The sequence below is a fragment of the Cavia porcellus genome, unplaced genomic scaffold, assembly GCF_034190915.1.
Source record: "Cavia porcellus strain 051 isolate PalLab524CR breed Dunkin Hartley unplaced genomic scaffold, mCavPor4.1 scaffold_28, whole genome shotgun sequence".
NCBI classification, from domain to species: domain Eukaryota; kingdom Metazoa; phylum Chordata; class Mammalia; order Rodentia; family Caviidae; genus Cavia; species Cavia porcellus.
This window is the reverse complement of record NW_026947511.1, coordinates 39,681,405-39,698,308: the sequence shown is the minus strand read 5'-3', so window position 1 is coordinate 39,698,308 and position 16,904 is coordinate 39,681,405. Positions and strand designations below refer to the sequence as shown.

Sequence of the window (16,904 nt, the reverse complement as noted above, 5' to 3'; positions counted from 1 at the left end):
CGTGTGAATACCTTTTTGCCTAGCCACCTGAAATCAGTAAGAGGTGGGGCTAGGACGTTAATATCTCTGTTACACACTGGAAGACTGAGGCCTGGGGTTACATGGAAACAGAGCCAGTCTGCATCTCCACCTGCCTTCCTGTGAACCTAAACCCTCCATTAAGTCACCCCAGTAACTCCATGAGGAAAAAAAATGAAACTTATGGCTCCCCACCCCCACTGTACACTCCTAATGGGAAAATCACAGTGTAGCCGGACATCTGATCCTCCATCTCTAACACAGCTGCATACATTCAGCCAAAGCCTCAGTGTCACCCAGGAGAAACACACACACAACTGGGTGGGGTGTGTCCAGAAGAACTGCCACCAGCCCCTGTGCCCCAGTGTTTTGCCTCAGGCTGGCCCTCTATGCCCACAGCCCTGCCCTGACTTTGAGAGCAGCTGCTGATGTTGAAATCGACCAGCAATCCCAACCTCACCTGCACAATTAAGAGCTTGAAGTATCCTCATCAACCGGCCTGGCCACCCGCACTCCACCCCTTACCTGCCCTTTGACCTGTGTGACTCTCCTCCTGGGCCTTGCTTCCTGCCCTGAAAAATGGGGACAGCCACCTGAGGGGGCTTATTCTGTGCAGGTGGAGGAGCAGGGCAGTTTTGAAGGGGACAGTGGAGAGGGGGTGGCAGAGTGACTAGGTGATTTCAGGTGCTGAGCTCCCAGCTGGACGATCACCTGCTCTGAAATCACTTAGTGTGCAGAGGCACCCAGAAAGCTCCTCCCTGGAGTAGGAAGATGGGTGGGGAGCTGGCTGAGCAGGGCTTTGGTTCAGTTCTGGGAAAGAAACCCAGCCCTGCAGTGGGAATGGACTTTGTGATTCCCAGAGTGCACTGCAGTTGCAGTTGAGAGAGGGGACCAGTTAGGACCTCCGCACACCACCCTTTAACCTGCTCTGGAGCTTGGGATCTGTGCCCAGTGTTTACCTGCCTGGCTCCCGGACACACCTACACCACACCTCCACTCCGAGGCCAGCAAATCCCTTGGTTCCGTGGGTGCCACAATCACCTAACTCCCATGCACATACACACATAAGCACGCATTTACACACTTAGACACCTTCCCACCATGCTTCTGTGTTCTCAGGCCTGAGAATATTTAATGGGCATTTTATTTCTGAAGCTTCCTCAGTCTCCAGAGGCTTGTGCTGGGCACAGCTGAAAAGCATGGAGCTCTATCATATTCTAGCTTTATAGAGAAATTGTCTGAGGTTTGGACCCCAGACCCATCATTTTATTTACCATGAGGCCTTGGGAAAGTTACTTAACCTCTCTGAGCCCCTTGGTCTCATCGTACAGACACTCATAAGGACACTCATAAGATTTTAAGGGTGGACCAGGGATTTGGCTCAGCAGCATAAGCGCCTGCCTTGCAAGCGCAAGTTCGAGAGTTCGATCCCTGGTACCCCCCCCCCCAAAAAAGAAAAAGCTTGTCAAGGGTTTGATGCAATCAGGTACATATTCATGAAAGGCTTAATAAATGGTGCCTGCCACGTTACTAAATTAGGGTGTTTTGAAAGTCAATTTGGGCAAGAAAAGAGGGAGGCATAAGTGACAGGCAGTTACACTCTTCACTTCCCAACCAGCTACAGAGACTCCGTGGGAGCCCCAGGACTGGTGGGTGGGCCAGAGAAATCCTGAGTTACCTGGGTCTAACTGAGGGACCCATGTTTGTCCAGAGCTACCATCACCTTTACCACCTTGTTGTTCTCTCTTTGTCTACTTTCCTTTCTTCCCTCGGGACCCCCTTCCTCCACAGAGCTGTAGAGTTGGCAGCAGAAGGGGCCCCCAGGGTCCCCCAGTAGAAGGAGGTGGGGCAGCACGAGGCTGGAGCCCCATTCACCCTCCCTACTCTAGAAACATCCCCAGGGCCCACTCAGCTCAGTCCCCAAGTACCCTTCTCCCCTCCTGCCCATCCAGCTGGCCTAAGCATGGGGGATTGTGGCAGGGACAGGCAAGAAGGCAACACCAGGTGGCAGGGACTTGAGTGGGCTGAGGCCACCATGTACTCTCCCAGCTTTTGCCAGTGGAGCATCTTTCCAGAGGGCATGGTGTTCCCAGCCTGCCTTGCTTTAGAGGTAGGAGCACGGCATTCTGGGAGTTGTAGTCCTCACTATGGTAAGCCTGAGCTATCTCTGGAGAGGGTAAGATGCTGGAGGGGGGCAGGGAGTAAGGGACTTTCTTGCTGCAGCAGAGAGCCAGGGCGTGGGTAGCAGGTAGCACAGACCAGAAAATCCTGCTTTTTACTCTGTCTTTTTACCTGTCTTTTTACTCTGACCCCATCCTCCAATCCCCTGCTCTGAGGACCCTGAAGCTAAAAAATGTGGTTTTGAAGTTGGTCAATTGAAGTGATTAACAGAATTGAAAACTCTAATCACATGAAATCAGGCCTCTTTATTTGGGGCTGAGGATGGAACCGAGGGTCTCACGCATGCTAGGAAGGATATAGTCAAGTGCTATAGCCGCAGTCCCAGCCTAGAATAATATCACAGAGTCCCTGCTGGCTCTTGGCCCACCCTCACTGTCCTAGAACTGCCTCTCCTAGCTTTGTGTCCTCAGGCCTAACCCCTGCCATTGTTCCTCAGGCTCTGTTCTACCCCTTTGGAAAGAACAGAATGAGGGAAACTGTGTGGGCCTGTCATCCATCCACGGTGAGAGGCTGAGGCAGGAAAATCACAAGTTCAAACTCAGCCTGGGCAGTTTAGCAATTTAGGAAGACCCTGTCTCCAAGCAGGCAGGGAGGGAGGGAGGGAGAGAGGGGAGGAGGGCTGGGGATGTGGCTCAGTGTGAAGGCCTTGGACTCAGTCTCTAGCACCTCCACACGCAAAAAATGTGAGGCCAGGGAGCAGGTAGAGGCAGCCACTGAGGGTGACAGACACCTTCCCCTGAGTGTGACCGGTAGGCCCAGGGTGAGGGTGCAAGTGTGAGGGCCAGGGAAGGCAGGGCTGTGACCCGAGCCTCTCTCCTGGCCCTTATCTCCCAGGCCAGAGCCTCCGCCCTCCCTCTGCCTGGAGCTGCCTCCCTCCCCTTCCCCACTGGGTGCCCACTGGCTGGGCCGAGGGGATGTGGTGAACCCACTGACCACGCTGCACTTCACCCGGGAGGACCATGCGGCAGTAGGCGCCATGTTGCCCTTCCTGCTGGCCACACTGGGCACCACGGCCCTCAACAGTAGCAACCCCAAGGACTACTGCTACAGTGCACGCATCCGCAGCACTGTCCTGCAGGGCCTGCCCTTTGGGGGTGTCCCCACCGTGCTGGCCCTTGACTTCATGTGCTTCCTGGTAAGTGTCACTGCCCGCCCTATCCTTGGCACCTGTGCACAATAGCCCTGGCAAACCACACCCTCCCGCCCACCTTGGCCCTTCACCCTGCCAGCCTGTCCCCCCAAGATGAGGTTCTGGCCCCAGGCCCAGGCCGGCTGGTCCCCACCTTCCACTCCTCTCTTCCCTCAGGCACTACTGTTCCTGTTCTCCATCCTGCGGAAGGTGGCCTGGGACTATGGGCGGCTGGCCTTGGTGACAGATGCGGACAGGTAAGGGTCTGCACTTGGCCGCCTCACTCCATGCTGCTCAGAGCCAGGAGGGGGCAGGCCCTTCTGGTCCCCTTTGTGGGGAGTTGGGAGTGAGGGGGTAGAGAGACCGCGTGGGTGCCTTGGTCCCTTGCCAGTCCTCCTCCCGCACCGATAACCCGGTCTATTCTCTGTCCCCAGGCTCCGGCGGCAGGAGAGGGACAGAGTGGAACAGGAATAGTATGTGGGGCACCAGCCCCTCGCCCCCACTAAGCCAGCTTTTCTCTCTCTCCTCTCACGCTTCTCTCTCCTCCTGCCAAGCTGCTGGTTTCTCTCCTCTGCAGGCTCTCGGCGGTTCAGACGATTGCAGGTGGTGTGCTTTGCAGAGCAGGGTGACTCCCTGGCTTGTCTCTGTTCCCCACACTTGCTCTCTCAGGCTCCTGCCTGAGAGAAGGCCCCTCCCCATGTGCCCCCCTCCAGGAAACCGCACCACAGAGTCCTTTCACGGTCACACAGAGACAAGCTGGGTGTCCCCTGCGCTTCTGCCCCCTAACAGCTGGTTCTTCATCTGCCAGGGTTCCCTGTCTGCCCTGGGAGGGGGCTGCCCAAGGAGCCCCCTGTTCTGGCCTCTGTCTATAGGGCTGGAGTTGGAGCTGGGCAGCTGTCGGGTTGGGGAGCAAGGAGGGAGCCATCTTCCCCATCAACCCTCATCCTCCAAGCCCTCCTTGGGCTCCCCCGGCCCCTCCACCTTCACCTCTCTTTGCTTTTTGCCTAATTCAGCTCTATTGCGCCTGCCCCCTGCCGGTCAGGACCGGAACTGCAGGGCTTCTAACATTCTTGCTTTGGCCTCATCTGGGGGGTGTGATGGGTAGAAACCGCCTCCCACAGGCCCCATGACCAAACTGGTGCTCGGTGCACAGAGGGAAGAGGTGGATGGAGTGGGGGGGATCACTCCTGCTTCAGCCTCTGTGCTTTCTGTGCCTTTGGTGGCCCTGGAACTCTGGGATTCCCTGCCCGTTCCCCAGGACTCACGCTCACCCCACTCTGGTCTCATCTTCCCCTCCCCAGTGTGGCCTCCGCTATGCATGGGGACAGTCATGACCGGTATGAACGTCTCACCTCCGTGTCCAGCTCCGTTGACTTTGACCAGAGGGACAATGTGAGTGTCCTCCCCTAACCCCTTATCCAACCCTACATGTGGGCCAGGTACTCTGTAGCACGCAGTGCTGTGAGGTCAGGGACTTGTCTGAGTGTCTTCGTGGCTTGTATCCTATGTCACAGCCCCCAGATAGCCTGGCCCTAACACTGTAAACTCCAGACTCTGCTACAGTAGAGTTCAGTGCCCATGTCTGCTGCTGGTTAATCCAAGGCCACCATCTTGCTGTAGAAGTGGCTTTAGAAATCCCAAGTGTACCTGCTGTGCATGGTGGCACACACCTGTAATCCCAGCACTCAGGGGCCAAGGCAGGAGGATCACCACAAGTTCAAGGCAAGCCTAGGCTACATAGTGAGTCCCTGTCTCAAAAAAACGAAAAGTAAAAAGTCACAGTGTGTTCTCCTGGCTGAGCGGCTAGGTGTACAGACTGTGCTATAGTGCTCAGAGGGGTGGGTGGCGGCCCTGGCTGGGGGGACAGATGGCCTGCAGTTCACAGCAGTCTGCAGATGCTCAGCTGCATCTCATATGACACCCAACAGGGGTGTTCCTACCTAGCCGTCTGTCATTGTGATTGTGGGGTCCCTGATCAGCCCAGTTTAGATTGGAGGTCCTGGGGGTGACAGTCCCGCAGAAAGTGACTGTCACTTCCTGAGTTGGACACATTGAGGTAAGTGGCAAGTCACAGGCTTCAGCCTCGCTGGCCAGAGGTGTCCAGATGGTTCCCAGCCATGGGTGCTACCCAGCTAGCAGCACCCTAGGGAAACGCACCTTCTCCCTGCCTTGAGTGAGCTCTGGACCTCTTGCTGGGAGCCTGGGGGAAGGTTCTCTGCCTGGCCACCCCTGATGCTCCCTACCATCTGTCCAGAGGGGCTTCGGGGATGAAAGAGAGAGACGTCCTGCAATCCACGGTGGCCCTGGGCTTGGTACCTCCGGGGTGGAATGGAAGACAGCAGGAGTGCAGGCAGCATGGGCACCCCTCTGCTTTTGGCACCTGGAGGTGGAGGGAGGCTTCCTAGGCATCCCGAGATGTACCCCATACTGCCCACACAGCCACAGGGTTCTGTGGGGCTCTAGCTCTGGACATAAGGGTTCACAGATAACCTGCCTTGGGGCTGTCCTTTTTCTCTTTGAGGACAGAGACCAGAGACCTCCCTCTTCCCCCTGCTTCCCTTCGCTGGGCTGAGCTCCTTCCTGGGCTTTAGGGTTCAGGGAGGTGTCAGGGTGGGGGAACATGTGAGGTAAGCCACAGCCTAGATGCGGTTGTGAGAATGAGGGTGCCCTGGGCGAGGGAGGGCACTGGTGGGCTGGGGCCGCCTGCTGACAGCCTCTGTCTCCCCAGGGCTTCTGCTCCTGGCTGACAGCCATCTTCAGGATAAAGTAAGTGAATGCTTCGAGCTTAAAGAAAGAGAGAAACAAGAACTTCAGGCATGGCATCTCCCTCCAAAATGCAGAGGCCAACAGCTCGGAGGGCCTTAGCGCTGCTAGCCAACCCAGCGAGTGCTTCCTGCTTGCCACCTCAGGCTGCCTGGCCGTGGGGCCCGGCCTCCGTGGTCTCCAAATGCTCACTTTCTCCCACAAGACTCCATGGTGCCCTGCCCTGGGCCAGCACAGCCCTCAGTCTCCTTCCCTGCCCTGCTCCCTGAGAGCAGGGCCCGGACCCTGGCCCAGCCCCCTGCAGCCAGCAGGGAGGGCAGCTGCAGGCAGAAGCCAGTGTCCAGCAGGCAGCAAGGCAGGCGATCGAGCCAGAGTCCGGCAGGCAGTCGGCAGGCAGGCAGTGAGCGCTGAGAGAGGCAGGAAGCTGGACAGGTCAGCACCACCCCTGCCCAGGCCAAGGCAGAAGCCCCCCAACAGGCCCTGCCAGAACCTCTTTCTCACCGTCCCCTTCTGCCCCTCTTGAATTGTGTCTTCTTTCTGGTCCTTCTCCCTCCCTTCCCAGAAAACTGGGGACTCAGAAGTCCCATTCTAGCCCCACGCAGGGCTGGACAGTGGGTAGGATGGCTGGGAACTGGGGCCACCTGTGATCTCCTGGCCCAGTTCTGACCTCAGTGCTCCGCCACCCCTTGGCCCGCAGGGACGATGAGATCCGGGACAAGTGCGGGGGCGACGCTGTGCACTACCTGTCCTTCCAGCGGCACATCATTGGGCTGCTGGTTGTCGTGGGTGTCCTCTCCGTGGGCATCGTGCTGCCTGTCAACTTCTCAGGGGATCTGCTGGGTCCGTGAGGGCTGGGGCAACTGGGGCAGGGGAGGCAGGGACAGGGGTGCCAGCCCTGACCCCACCATCACCTGTGCCCCCTCCACCTCCAGAGAACAATGCCTACAGCTTTGGGAGAACCACCATTGCCAACTTGAAATCAGGGTAAGTCTGGGACCAACAGGGAGGGCCCTGGTCTGAGGGTGGGGCTGGAGGCGGCTGGAGACCGCAGAGTTAGATCCCTTAGAGTATCCCCAAGTCCGCCATGTAAGAAGGCCGCCTCGGGCCAGGGAAGGCTACTGACCAGAGGACGCCGTAGCCAGTGGGCAGGGTATGCGGGATCTTTCCACTGGGGTGTCCTGGGAATGTGGGCCGCGTGGCCCATCTTCTGAGGCTCAGTGCCGCAGGCTGGTGTCTGGGTTTACCGAGCTGAGGCATCGGCTGTCCCAGCCACTTGTACCCCCTGCTGCCCAGGAACAACCTGCTGTGGCTGCACACCTCCTTCGCCTTCCTGTACCTGCTGCTCACCGTCTACAGCATGCGGAGGCACACATCCAAGATGCGCTACAAGGAGGACGACCTGGTGAGCCTCGGGAGCCTGCCCTGCCCTGCCCTGCAGGCCGTGCCCCGCCCTGCTCCACATGCCAAGCTGCAGTTAGCTGTGAGCCCTGGCCCCGGGGCTGAGGAGCTGCACTGTCCTATGGAGACATAGCCTGGCCTCAGTTTCCTCACTGTAGAATGGGATTGTAGTCAGTCTCCCAGGGTTTCTCAGAAGGTGAGACCATGCAGTGCACATGCACTGCCAGCCGTGCCTGGCCCTGGGAAGTGGCCGAGGTTGGTGTTGGGTGATGGTATTCCCCGTCTTCTGGTCACTTGCCAACCAGCTCTGAGCACCAACCCTAAGCCAGTCATTATACTGGGACCCCAGGGCAACCCTCTATCAGCCCTGTCGCCCTTCCAGAAGCTGGGCTGTGTGGCTCCGGAGTTAAGCTTGCTGCCTGATCTTTATAGCAGTCTGTGCAGTGATTCACTGAGTACACCCCAACTTTCCCCAGGATCCAGTGAGCCCCCTCCTTCATCCTCTCTCTGCTCACCACCTTCCACCCCTCAGTACAAAGCGCCACTCCATCCCTCCCCACAACCTCCCGCTCCCAAGGGTCCTCTCTCAGGAAGCCCCCCGTCCCTGCAGGTGAAGCGCACTCTTTTTATCAATGGGATCTCCAAATACGCGGAGTCGGAGAAGATCAAGAAGCACTTTGAGTGAGTCAGTGCCCCTGTGCCTTTACCCCAGAGAGACCTCATCCTCTGCTGCCCCTGGGAGGAGGGGGGGGTGCACAGCAGGACAAGGTCAGAGCAGGGCTGCAGTCTCCGCCTCCAGGGTGGCTTAGCATCGGGGTGCCTTCGGGAGTAGAAGGCTGGGTAGAGCTCAGTGCTGAGTGCGCGTTAAGCAAGTGAGGCCCAGCGCTCAAGCCCAGCTCCCTACTGAAGGAAAGAGTAGGAGAAAATACAGTCTGGGTGTGCCACGTCTGTCTCCCCCTCCAACGTGGACGGGCTCCAGGTTGTTGATTGGGGTCCCCTGGAGGTGGATGCCTTCCTCCATTCTCAGCCATGTTCTGGGGCATGCCGATTGGGGGTGAAGCCGGCAGATTCCAGTGGCTGTGACTCCAGGAGCCTGAGGAAGGCTGGACTCTACCCTCTCAGGCTCTTCCGGCTCTGGAATCCTGTCTTGAGAGGAACTCCAGCGCTGCCAGGCGCCGGAAACTGGAGAAAAGAAGGGAGCTCGAGTGACAAGGAGGGCACTGCTCAGTCCCCAGGGCCAGAGGTCACATGGGACAGAGCCAAGGGCGGCAGAGTTGGAGCTGAGGGCCCACTGGGGAAGGTGCAGGGCCTGGGCTCACCTGTGCATGCAGGCACTTTCCCATAAGTTACAGTGATGGGCTTGGGACTGTGACAGGAGAATGAAAGGGCCTCAGACTTGGGGTTCACGTGCTGTGGGGATCAGCCTTAGGAGCAGGGCCAGGCTCCAGTCAGAGGTTGGTCTGAGTCATCTAGAATTAGAAGTTGGCTGGTGTCACAGTTGGGCTAGTGTCGGTGGCCTGAAGCAGGCTCAGTCTGGCACAAGCACAAGGGATCATTCCAATCCAGATCTGTCCGGATCCAGATCCAGGATAGAGCTCAGGCCTCGTCCCAGACCCGGGGGTTCTACTGGGAGTGTGTTGGGCTGGCCTGGGGGCAGCGTCTGGATAGGGTCCAGTGCCGGAGCCCCGTGCTACAGGGTTAAGGACTGGCTCGGGGTAGGCACCTTCTCTGTACCATGTCGTTTTGCAAAGCAGCATCCGGAGCAGATCTCCTTTGGTACAGCAGCTGTCTGGGGTCCTGTCTGGGGCTAGTGCTGACGTTAGCCATGGGGAGCAGTCTGGGTCAGGACCGAGGACAGTGTGCTCTGAATTCAGTGATTTCACTGTGCATTTGGAATCAGGCAGACTCCCTGGGGCCATAGGGTGGGCAGGTGCCATTTGAGCAGAGGCCTGAGCCAGCGAGTGACCAACCCTGCCAGCTCATTCAGCCTGTGCACAGCGCTGTGTGCAGGGAGACCAATCTGATGGGCGTCCTTGGGGAGCACTCCATCCTGCCCACTCTGTAGTTCCTGCAGGAAAGAGTAGGATTAAAGTTAGGGGTCATGGCCATCCCTGGGCTTGGTGGGCACATACTATAACCTCTGCACTCTGGGAGACTGAGACAGGAGGATTGCTAGTTCCAGGCCAGCCTGGGCACCTGAGCAAAACACTGTATCAAAATAAAAAGGGTTAGGGCTGTGGTTCAGGACAGAGACCCTGGGTTCAGTCCCCGGTACTGTGGAAAAGTAAAATGAAAAATAAATGGGGATGCAGTGTAAATTAAGGATCAGGGATCAGGAAACGGGGTGGGATTGGGTTTAGGAAGTAAGTCGTCCTTCCTGGGTCAGCAGGCATTCCTGAGCCTGGCCTCAGGTGGGGAGTCGGGGCTGCATTATAGGTCGGCCTCAGGACCTTTGATGGTCCCAGGCCGGGGTGAAAGATCCCCACAGAGGCCGGTTGCCGGGTGGTTGGGTCCGGCCCTCGTTGAGGCCAAGTGTGAGACAGGACCCTGGGAGCAGGGTCATGGCTGTGCATGGAGAGCAGCGTCCCCACAGCACCCCGTACCCCTCCCCGTGAGCACCCCAGGAGGGGTCCAGGGCTTTATTCTTGGCTATCAGAAGGCGCAGTGGGAGCTGGGAGGTGTGTCCCCTTGGTGCATCAGAGCCCAGGTGGGTGAGCATCTGCAGGCAGTGGGGTTCCTGCAGGAAGTGACACTGGCCCTGTTTCAGGGAGGCCTACCCTAACTGCACTGTCCTCGAAGCCCGTCCCTGTTACAACGTGGCACGCCTCATGTTCCTGGATGCAGAGAGGTAGGCTGGGGCAGGGAGGGGACCCGAGGCCCTGCCTCCTTGCCCAGGGCACTGTGAACGCTTGGGTTTAATTCCACCCCAGAGCACTAGCCCTCAGCTCCGGGAGGAGCTGGCTGAGCTCAGACCCCCATCCCCACCCTGAGCGTTGGCCTTCCTCTTCCCCCTGCCTGGCCCAGGGACACTGGGCTGGGGGCCTCTGAACAGCATACTCTAGACAGCCAAAGCAGGACAGCTCCTGCCCTTGGGGGTGGCCCAAGTGACACGAGCCTGCTGGCTGGGGGTGACAAGCATCGGGCCCCACAGGAAGAAAGCAGAGCGGGGAAAGCTGTACTTCACAAACCTGCAGAGCAAGGAGAACGTGCCCACCATGATCAACCCGAAACCCTGTGGCCACCTCTGCTGCTGCGTGGTGCGGGGCTGTGAACAGGTACGAGGAAGGCCCTGTCCCTAGCCCTGCTGCCCACATGGCGGGGAATGGGCACAGGCATGGAGATGGCCTCGAAGCCCCGGCTCACCTGCGGGGCCCAGGTCGGAAAGGACTGTGCTGTCACTCTGCTAACACGCCTTCGCAGGGTCCTTAGCCACGCTATACCTCATTTCCTCGTCTGTAAGATGAGGCTGGTGGTACTCACGTGTGTAAAAACACCTCCGAGCCAGGAGTCATGGCACATGTCTGTAATCCCACACCCTTGGAGACTGAGGCAGGAGGATGGGAATTTGCATTTGAGCTCAGCCTGGGCAACTTAGTAAGACACTGTCTCAAGATACCCAATAAAAAGGGCCCAGGATTCCACTCTGCGAAGGCCTTGGAGGAGGAAGCCTGGCTAGCGGGGCGGGGCCTTGGGTCCCTGCTCTGACCAGAGGCCCTGGCTGCCACCTGCCCGCCCGCCTGGCAGGTGGAGGCTGTCGAGTACTACACGAAGCTGGAGCAGAAGCTGAAGGAGGACTACAAGCGGGAGAAGGAGAAGGTGAACGAGAAGCCGCTCGGCATGGCCTTCGTCACCTTCCACAACGAGACCATCACGGCCATGTGAGCCTTGCGCCCCGCCCCTCTTCCCTTGGCCCACCCCGTCCCCATGGCCAGTGGCTTCCTGGGAGTAACAGTGCCATCCCCGCCAGCATCCTGAAGGACTTCAACGTGTGCAAGTGCCAGGGGTGTACCTGTCGCGGGGAGCCGCGTGCCTCCTCCTGCAGCGAGTCCCTGCGCATCTCCAACTGGACCGTGTCTTACGCCCCGGACCCCCAGAACATCTACTGGTGAGAAGTGGCGTATGGGGGAAGACGGGGGGGGGGGGCAGGGAGGAGGCATGGGGAGGGTTGCCTGACTCTTCCTCCCCCGTGCTCCAGGGAGCACCTCTCCATCCGCGGCTTCATCTGGTGGCTGCGCTGCCTGGTCATCAATGTCGTCCTCTTCCTCCTCCTCTTCTTCCTCACTACCCCAGCCATCATCATCACCACCATGGACAAGTTCAACGTCACCAAGCCTGTGGAGTACCTCAATGTGCGCTCCTCACCTCAGCCTTCCCTTCCTCTGCACTCTGCCCACCTGCCCCCTGTCCCTTCCTGCCACACACAGTCATGGGCCAGTTTGAAAGTCCCTGAGGGACTCTGGCTTTGTATATAGGACCCAGAGTACCTTTCTAAATCCCCATCCCTCTGCTTGCTACCCGGGTGAGTCTGCCTCAGTTGACTCATCTGTAAAATGGGCCAATGTCATTGGTGTGAGGATGGATGTCATGCTGGGGACGTGGCAGCTTTGAGTGTCAGCATCCTGCACCCTGGGGCCAGAGGACTGTGGGGAGCAGGCAGTACTTGCCTGACACACGATCCTGTATCTGCAGAACCCCATCATCACACAGTTCTTCCCGACTCTGCTGCTGTGGTGCTTCTCAGCCCTGCTCCCCACCATCGTCTACTACTCGGCCTTCTTTGAGGCACACTGGACACGGTGAGGGTCCGTGCCACCCCCATACCTGCTGTGCCCTGTGCCCTGTGCTCAGAGGGCAGGGTGCCCTCTGCCCTCAGGTTCCCGGTGCCAGCACCACCCACCCCCAGCCCTGTCCCGCTGGCTGGCACCCCTGACCTCCACCATGCCCTGTGTCTGTGCCAGCTCCGGGGAGAACAGGACCACTATGCACAAGTGTTACACCTTCCTCATCTTTATGGTGCTGCTCCTGCCTTCCCTGGGACTGAGCAGGTGAGCCTTGGGTGGGGGGGCAGGTGCGAGGGGAAGTCAGGAAAGCTGTTCCTAGGGTCCCCAAGGCCCTCACAGACCCACCTCCCTCCTTTCCTCCCTCCAGCCTGGATCTCTTCTTCCGCTGGCTCTTCGACAAGAAATTCTTGGCAGAGGCAGCTATTCGGTTTGAGTGAGTGACCGGGGCCCCAGGGAGAGACCGGGTGGCAGGGGGCACGGTGGGGACTCTGCCAACCTCCACAGGAAGGAGGGTTTGACAGCCCAGCCCTGGGCGGAGAGCAGAGAGGGCTGAGGTCGGGGGCTGCTGGGCCCCCTGGGTCTCACCTGGAAGCAGGCGTCCTCCTAAGTGCACCAGGGCTCTAGGGCTTCCGCGTTGGGGCTGGGGGTGTCTGGTCTCATTTGGGAGCAGCTGGCCATGAAACGTCAGTCACCTGGGAGGGACTTAGCGTCCCTGCAGCTCCCTGGCATTTGTGCTGTGGGTCCAGGGAGGCTCCTGGCCTCAGAGTGTCTCAAGGTTCAGTTTTCACTGTTTAAGGAGTCGGGGCCCAGTCTCTGGCAGGGCTGTACATGACCCCTTCTGTGGGAACCACCCTGGGGCACGTTGGGGCACAGGACTGGGGGCTTCCTGTCAGCCATCTGTGCCAAGTTGGGCTCCCGATTTGGGGTGTCTCAGGCATTGACAGGAATCCTGGAGCCTGGGGCAGACTCTGAAGCTTGTCTGTGGAGGCGTTTGACTCAAATCCTGGGATGCGCTGGGCTCAGGCAGGGTCTGTGGGATGTCTGGTTCTTCTGGGGCTCATGCTGGGCTTTTGTGGGCCCCACTGGGTGTTCTGAGGAGCTCTCTGGAAGCTGCTGTCTGCACAGCCTGGCGGCCTCTGTGTCCTGTGCCCTCCGAGGTCTGCGTGGGGCATGCGGTAGGGGGCGCCTCTGGGCCAGGCGTCAGGCCACATCTGCATTTGCTATGGGGCACCTAAGCTTATTTAGGGCTATCTCTCTCAAGGCTGGTGTCTGTCTCTGGGGTTCACACTGTGGGGGCGACTGGGTCAGTGTTGGGGCCATCCTGGCCCCACCGGTGAGGGAAGCACATGGAGGGTGAAGGTGGCAGCGGGGCCCCCAAGGTGCGGCGCTGGAGCACCCGGTGCCCACAGGTGCGTGTTCCTGCCGGACAACGGCGCCTTCTTCGTGAACTATGTCATTGCCTCGGCCTTCATCGGTAACGCCATGGACCTGCTGCGCATCCCGGGCCTGCTCATGTACATGATCCGCCTGTGCCTGGCACGCTCGGCGGCCGAGAGACGCAACGTCAAGCGGGTATGGCCGCCCCGGCGCAGCGGCCCGTGGGCGCCCTCTGTTGGCCAGATCGGAAATTGCAGCCGTTGGGTTCTTGAGGGGCATAGGGCTGGAACTCTGGGGAACCCGCTTCTGTGGCCCTCATCCCAGTCTCATCTGGGGCCCTTCTTTTCCCATGTACATAGCTATGGTTGACAGGGGAGGCCCTGGAAGCCCCCGATTCTGACAAGATAGTGTTCCATGCTAGGACTTGGGAGAGGTCTGGCCACTTAGATGTAGGTCCCTGTGTCCTGACCACACAGGAGGGTCCTGGTCCCTGCCCGTGATCTCAGCACTCTTGCCCAGAAGGCCCTCAACACCCTCATCATGTCCCTGCCTGCCTCCCTCAGCCACACCCTCTCCTGCCTTCCCTGCCCAACCTTAGGACTCTGCTGTTCCCGGCTTCGTTCCTGACCCCTCTAGGGCTCTTGGTCTCTCCCTGCTGCCCTGGCCTCCAGCCTGTCCCCTGTGCCCTGAGCCCCTCCCGCCCATGTCCCCCCCAGCATCAGGCCTACGAGTTCCAGTTCGGCGCTGCCTACGCCTGGATGATGTGCGTCTTCACGGTGGTCATGACCTACAGTATCACCTGCCCCATCATCGTGCCCTTCGGTAGGCGCCGCCGCGCCGGGACCTGGGCCCTGCTCGGGGGGACCCGGGGCCTTGTCCAGCCACCCTAGAAAGCAGGCCACCCAGAGTGGACAGGGCCCGGCTGGGAGACTGGCCCCTCGGCCTCCCGCCCGGTTCCTGGCCCAATCTGGAGTCCGGCCTGGGAAAGAGAGGGAGCAGCTCAGCTCAGGCTGGACCTGCCCTGTGTGCTGGTCCCGGGAAGACCACCCTGACACGGCCCTGTCAGCCCCACTGGTGCTGCCACTCACCGACATATCACACTGCCACTAACACGCCACAAGCTGCTCACACCCTGCACGCGTACCACGTGGTGAGGCCAGGGAAGACCCAGGTCCAGGGGAGGGTGCCTCCCTGCCACCCACAAAGCTGTTCCTCCATAGCCAAGCGTGTGCCTTGGACAGAGCCCTCTTCTCTAGATGTCTAGCGCAGTTTGCCTCTAACCGTCACCCCTGCAGCCTCTGCTTCCCCGTGACACTCTAACCCTAGCCCAGCCACCTGCTCTGGCCAGTGAAGACTCCGGTTCCCAGCCTAAGCTTGTCCCACCGGAAGCACCCTCAGTCCCAGCCTGCAGGGAACTAGAGCCGTCTGTAACTTAGCTCATATGTGGAGGCTCAGGATGGAGGGAAGCAAGGGCGGCTTCAGGGGGCCCCTGCTGTTTGCTCTGGGCCATCTCTGGGGGCCGGAGTCCTGGCATGGGGCCAGGCTGAGGAGGCCCAAGCCCTGTGCTGCCCTGGGCTGGGGAAGGGACGGCACGCAGGCAGCCAGCCCTGGCGATGACAGAAGGCAGCCTGTGCCGGACACATCCTGGTCCGTGGTGCTGGTTCCGAGGTGAGCGCCGTGTGGCTTCCCCAGGGCTCATGTACATGCTGCTGAAGCACCTGGTGGACAGGTACAACCTCTACTACGCCTACCTGCCTGCCAAGCTGGACAAGAAGATTCACTCGGGTGCCGTGAACCAGGTGGTGGCCGCGCCCATCCTCTGCCTCTTCTGGCTGCTCTTCTTCTCCACTATGCGCACAGGTGGGGGCACCCCTGCCCCTGGAGCTGGGGCTGCGCCAAGACGGGAGGACCGAGTGGCTGGGGGCCTGGAGAGCCCCGGGAAAGCCAGGCCGGAGCCAGGAGGGCGCATCACGGCCAGGTGGCAGCCTTGTCCTTTGTCCCCACTCACCAGGGTTCCTCGCCCCCACATCCATGTTCACCTTCGTCGTCCTGGTCATCACCATCGTCATCTGCCTCTGCCACGTCTGCTTTGGACACTTCAAATACCTCAGTGCCCACAACTACAAGGTGGGGGCCGAGGGCTGGTGGGCACAGCTGCGGGTGGCCCATGGCAGGGCACTGGGAGGCTGCAGGGCTTGGGGACAGCATCTTCCCACCCTGACCCGCCCTGCATCTCTCAAGATCGAGCACACAGAGACAGACGCCGTGGGTCCCAGAAGCAATGGACGGCCCCCCTCAGCTGCTGCCGTCCCCAAATCTGCGGTGAGTGCTCTGTACCCTGGCCAAGGAAGCGGGGTGCCTGATGGAGACTTGGCTCCAAAGCCGGGCACCCCATTCGTCATCAGATGGGGCAGCCTGTTCCAGGCCCTCATCACAGGAGGGCTGTCCGCTGTCAGCCCTGCCCATGCGACTGGACACCCCTTCACCACTGCTCCTCCTCCTGCAGAAGTACATCGCCCAGGTGCTGCAGGACTCAGAGGGGGACGGGGATGGGGACGGGGCTCCTGGGAGCTCAGGGGACGAACCCCCATCGTCATCGTCTCAAGATGAGGAGCTGCTGATGCCCCCAGATGGCCTCACAGACACGGACTTCCAGTCGTGCGAGGACAGCCTCATAGAAAATGAGGTCCACCAGTGAAGGCAGGGCCCTGGAGGCTGCGCCCCCTGCCCGCCCCATGGACACAAGATGCTAATAATTTATTAGATCTAAAGCCCCCCAACCCCTCTGCTTTCATTAAGGTATTTAAATCTGGGGATTTGCCTCTCTCCCCCACAGCGAGGGAGGCAGGGAGCCCTCGCCTCAGTGAGGACAGCCCCGAGCCGGCCCCGGGGCGAAGAGGGGTGTGGGGAGAGTCCCCCAGATCAGCAGCACCCCAGTAGTGTGGTCAGGAAAGGTTGATGAGAGCCAAGAGGGGTACCTGTTGCCATGGCTGGAGACCTGGGGGCAGGCGGCCCAGGGACTGCACACCCCGCTCCAGTCTGTTCTCCCCTCTGCTCCTGGGATCTGGCCCTGCGGGACCTGCAGGATGCATGAGAAGGGGGGGAGCCCAGGGGAGGAGCCCCAGCCGGGACCTGGGTGGGCATGGCTGACACTGGAACACGGGGTTTTGCACTGTTTTGGGGGGTGTTTATTTTTGTTTGTTTTTTTGTTTTTTCATTTTTTTTTTTCCTTTAAAATAAAAACAGAAAAGCTCCTA

At 59.7% G+C, this 16,904-nt stretch overlaps 1 protein-coding gene across 2 annotated transcripts in view; it reads left to right on the top strand.

Moving 5' to 3' along the window:
- Tmem63b (transmembrane protein 63B) overlaps positions 1–16,904 on the top strand; it is a 19,538-nt gene extending 2,634 nt beyond the window's left edge. Inside the window, exons 2-24 of one of the 2 annotated variants that reach the window (XM_003473836.5) lie at positions 3,034–3,334; positions 3,506–3,585; positions 3,763–3,801; positions 4,630–4,720; positions 6,057–6,094; positions 6,789–6,931; positions 7,024–7,075; positions 7,385–7,493; positions 8,100–8,170; positions 10,257–10,337; positions 10,641–10,764; positions 11,234–11,367; positions 11,457–11,594; positions 11,685–11,838; positions 12,179–12,285; positions 12,448–12,534; positions 12,638–12,703; positions 13,680–13,842; positions 14,364–14,469; positions 15,340–15,507; positions 15,659–15,774; positions 15,889–15,969; positions 16,154–16,904. In XM_003473836.5, coding sequence (XP_003473884.1) covers positions 3,176–3,334; positions 3,506–3,585; positions 3,763–3,801; positions 4,630–4,720; positions 6,057–6,094; positions 6,789–6,931; positions 7,024–7,075; positions 7,385–7,493; positions 8,100–8,170; positions 10,257–10,337; positions 10,641–10,764; positions 11,234–11,367; positions 11,457–11,594; positions 11,685–11,838; positions 12,179–12,285; positions 12,448–12,534; positions 12,638–12,703; positions 13,680–13,842; positions 14,364–14,469; positions 15,340–15,507; positions 15,659–15,774; positions 15,889–15,969; positions 16,154–16,345 — 2,499 coding nt within the window. In that variant the 5' untranslated portion in view covers positions 3,034–3,175 and the 3' untranslated portion in view covers positions 16,346–16,904. The remainder of the gene's footprint in view (positions 1–3,033; positions 3,335–3,505; positions 3,586–3,762; positions 3,802–4,629; positions 4,721–6,056; positions 6,095–6,788; positions 6,932–7,023; positions 7,076–7,384; positions 7,494–8,099; positions 8,171–10,256; positions 10,338–10,640; positions 10,765–11,233; positions 11,368–11,456; positions 11,595–11,684; positions 11,839–12,178; positions 12,286–12,447; positions 12,535–12,637; positions 12,704–13,679; positions 13,843–14,363; positions 14,470–15,339; positions 15,508–15,658; positions 15,775–15,888; positions 15,970–16,153) is intronic. The other variant, XM_013156830.3, reaches the window with a different exon arrangement.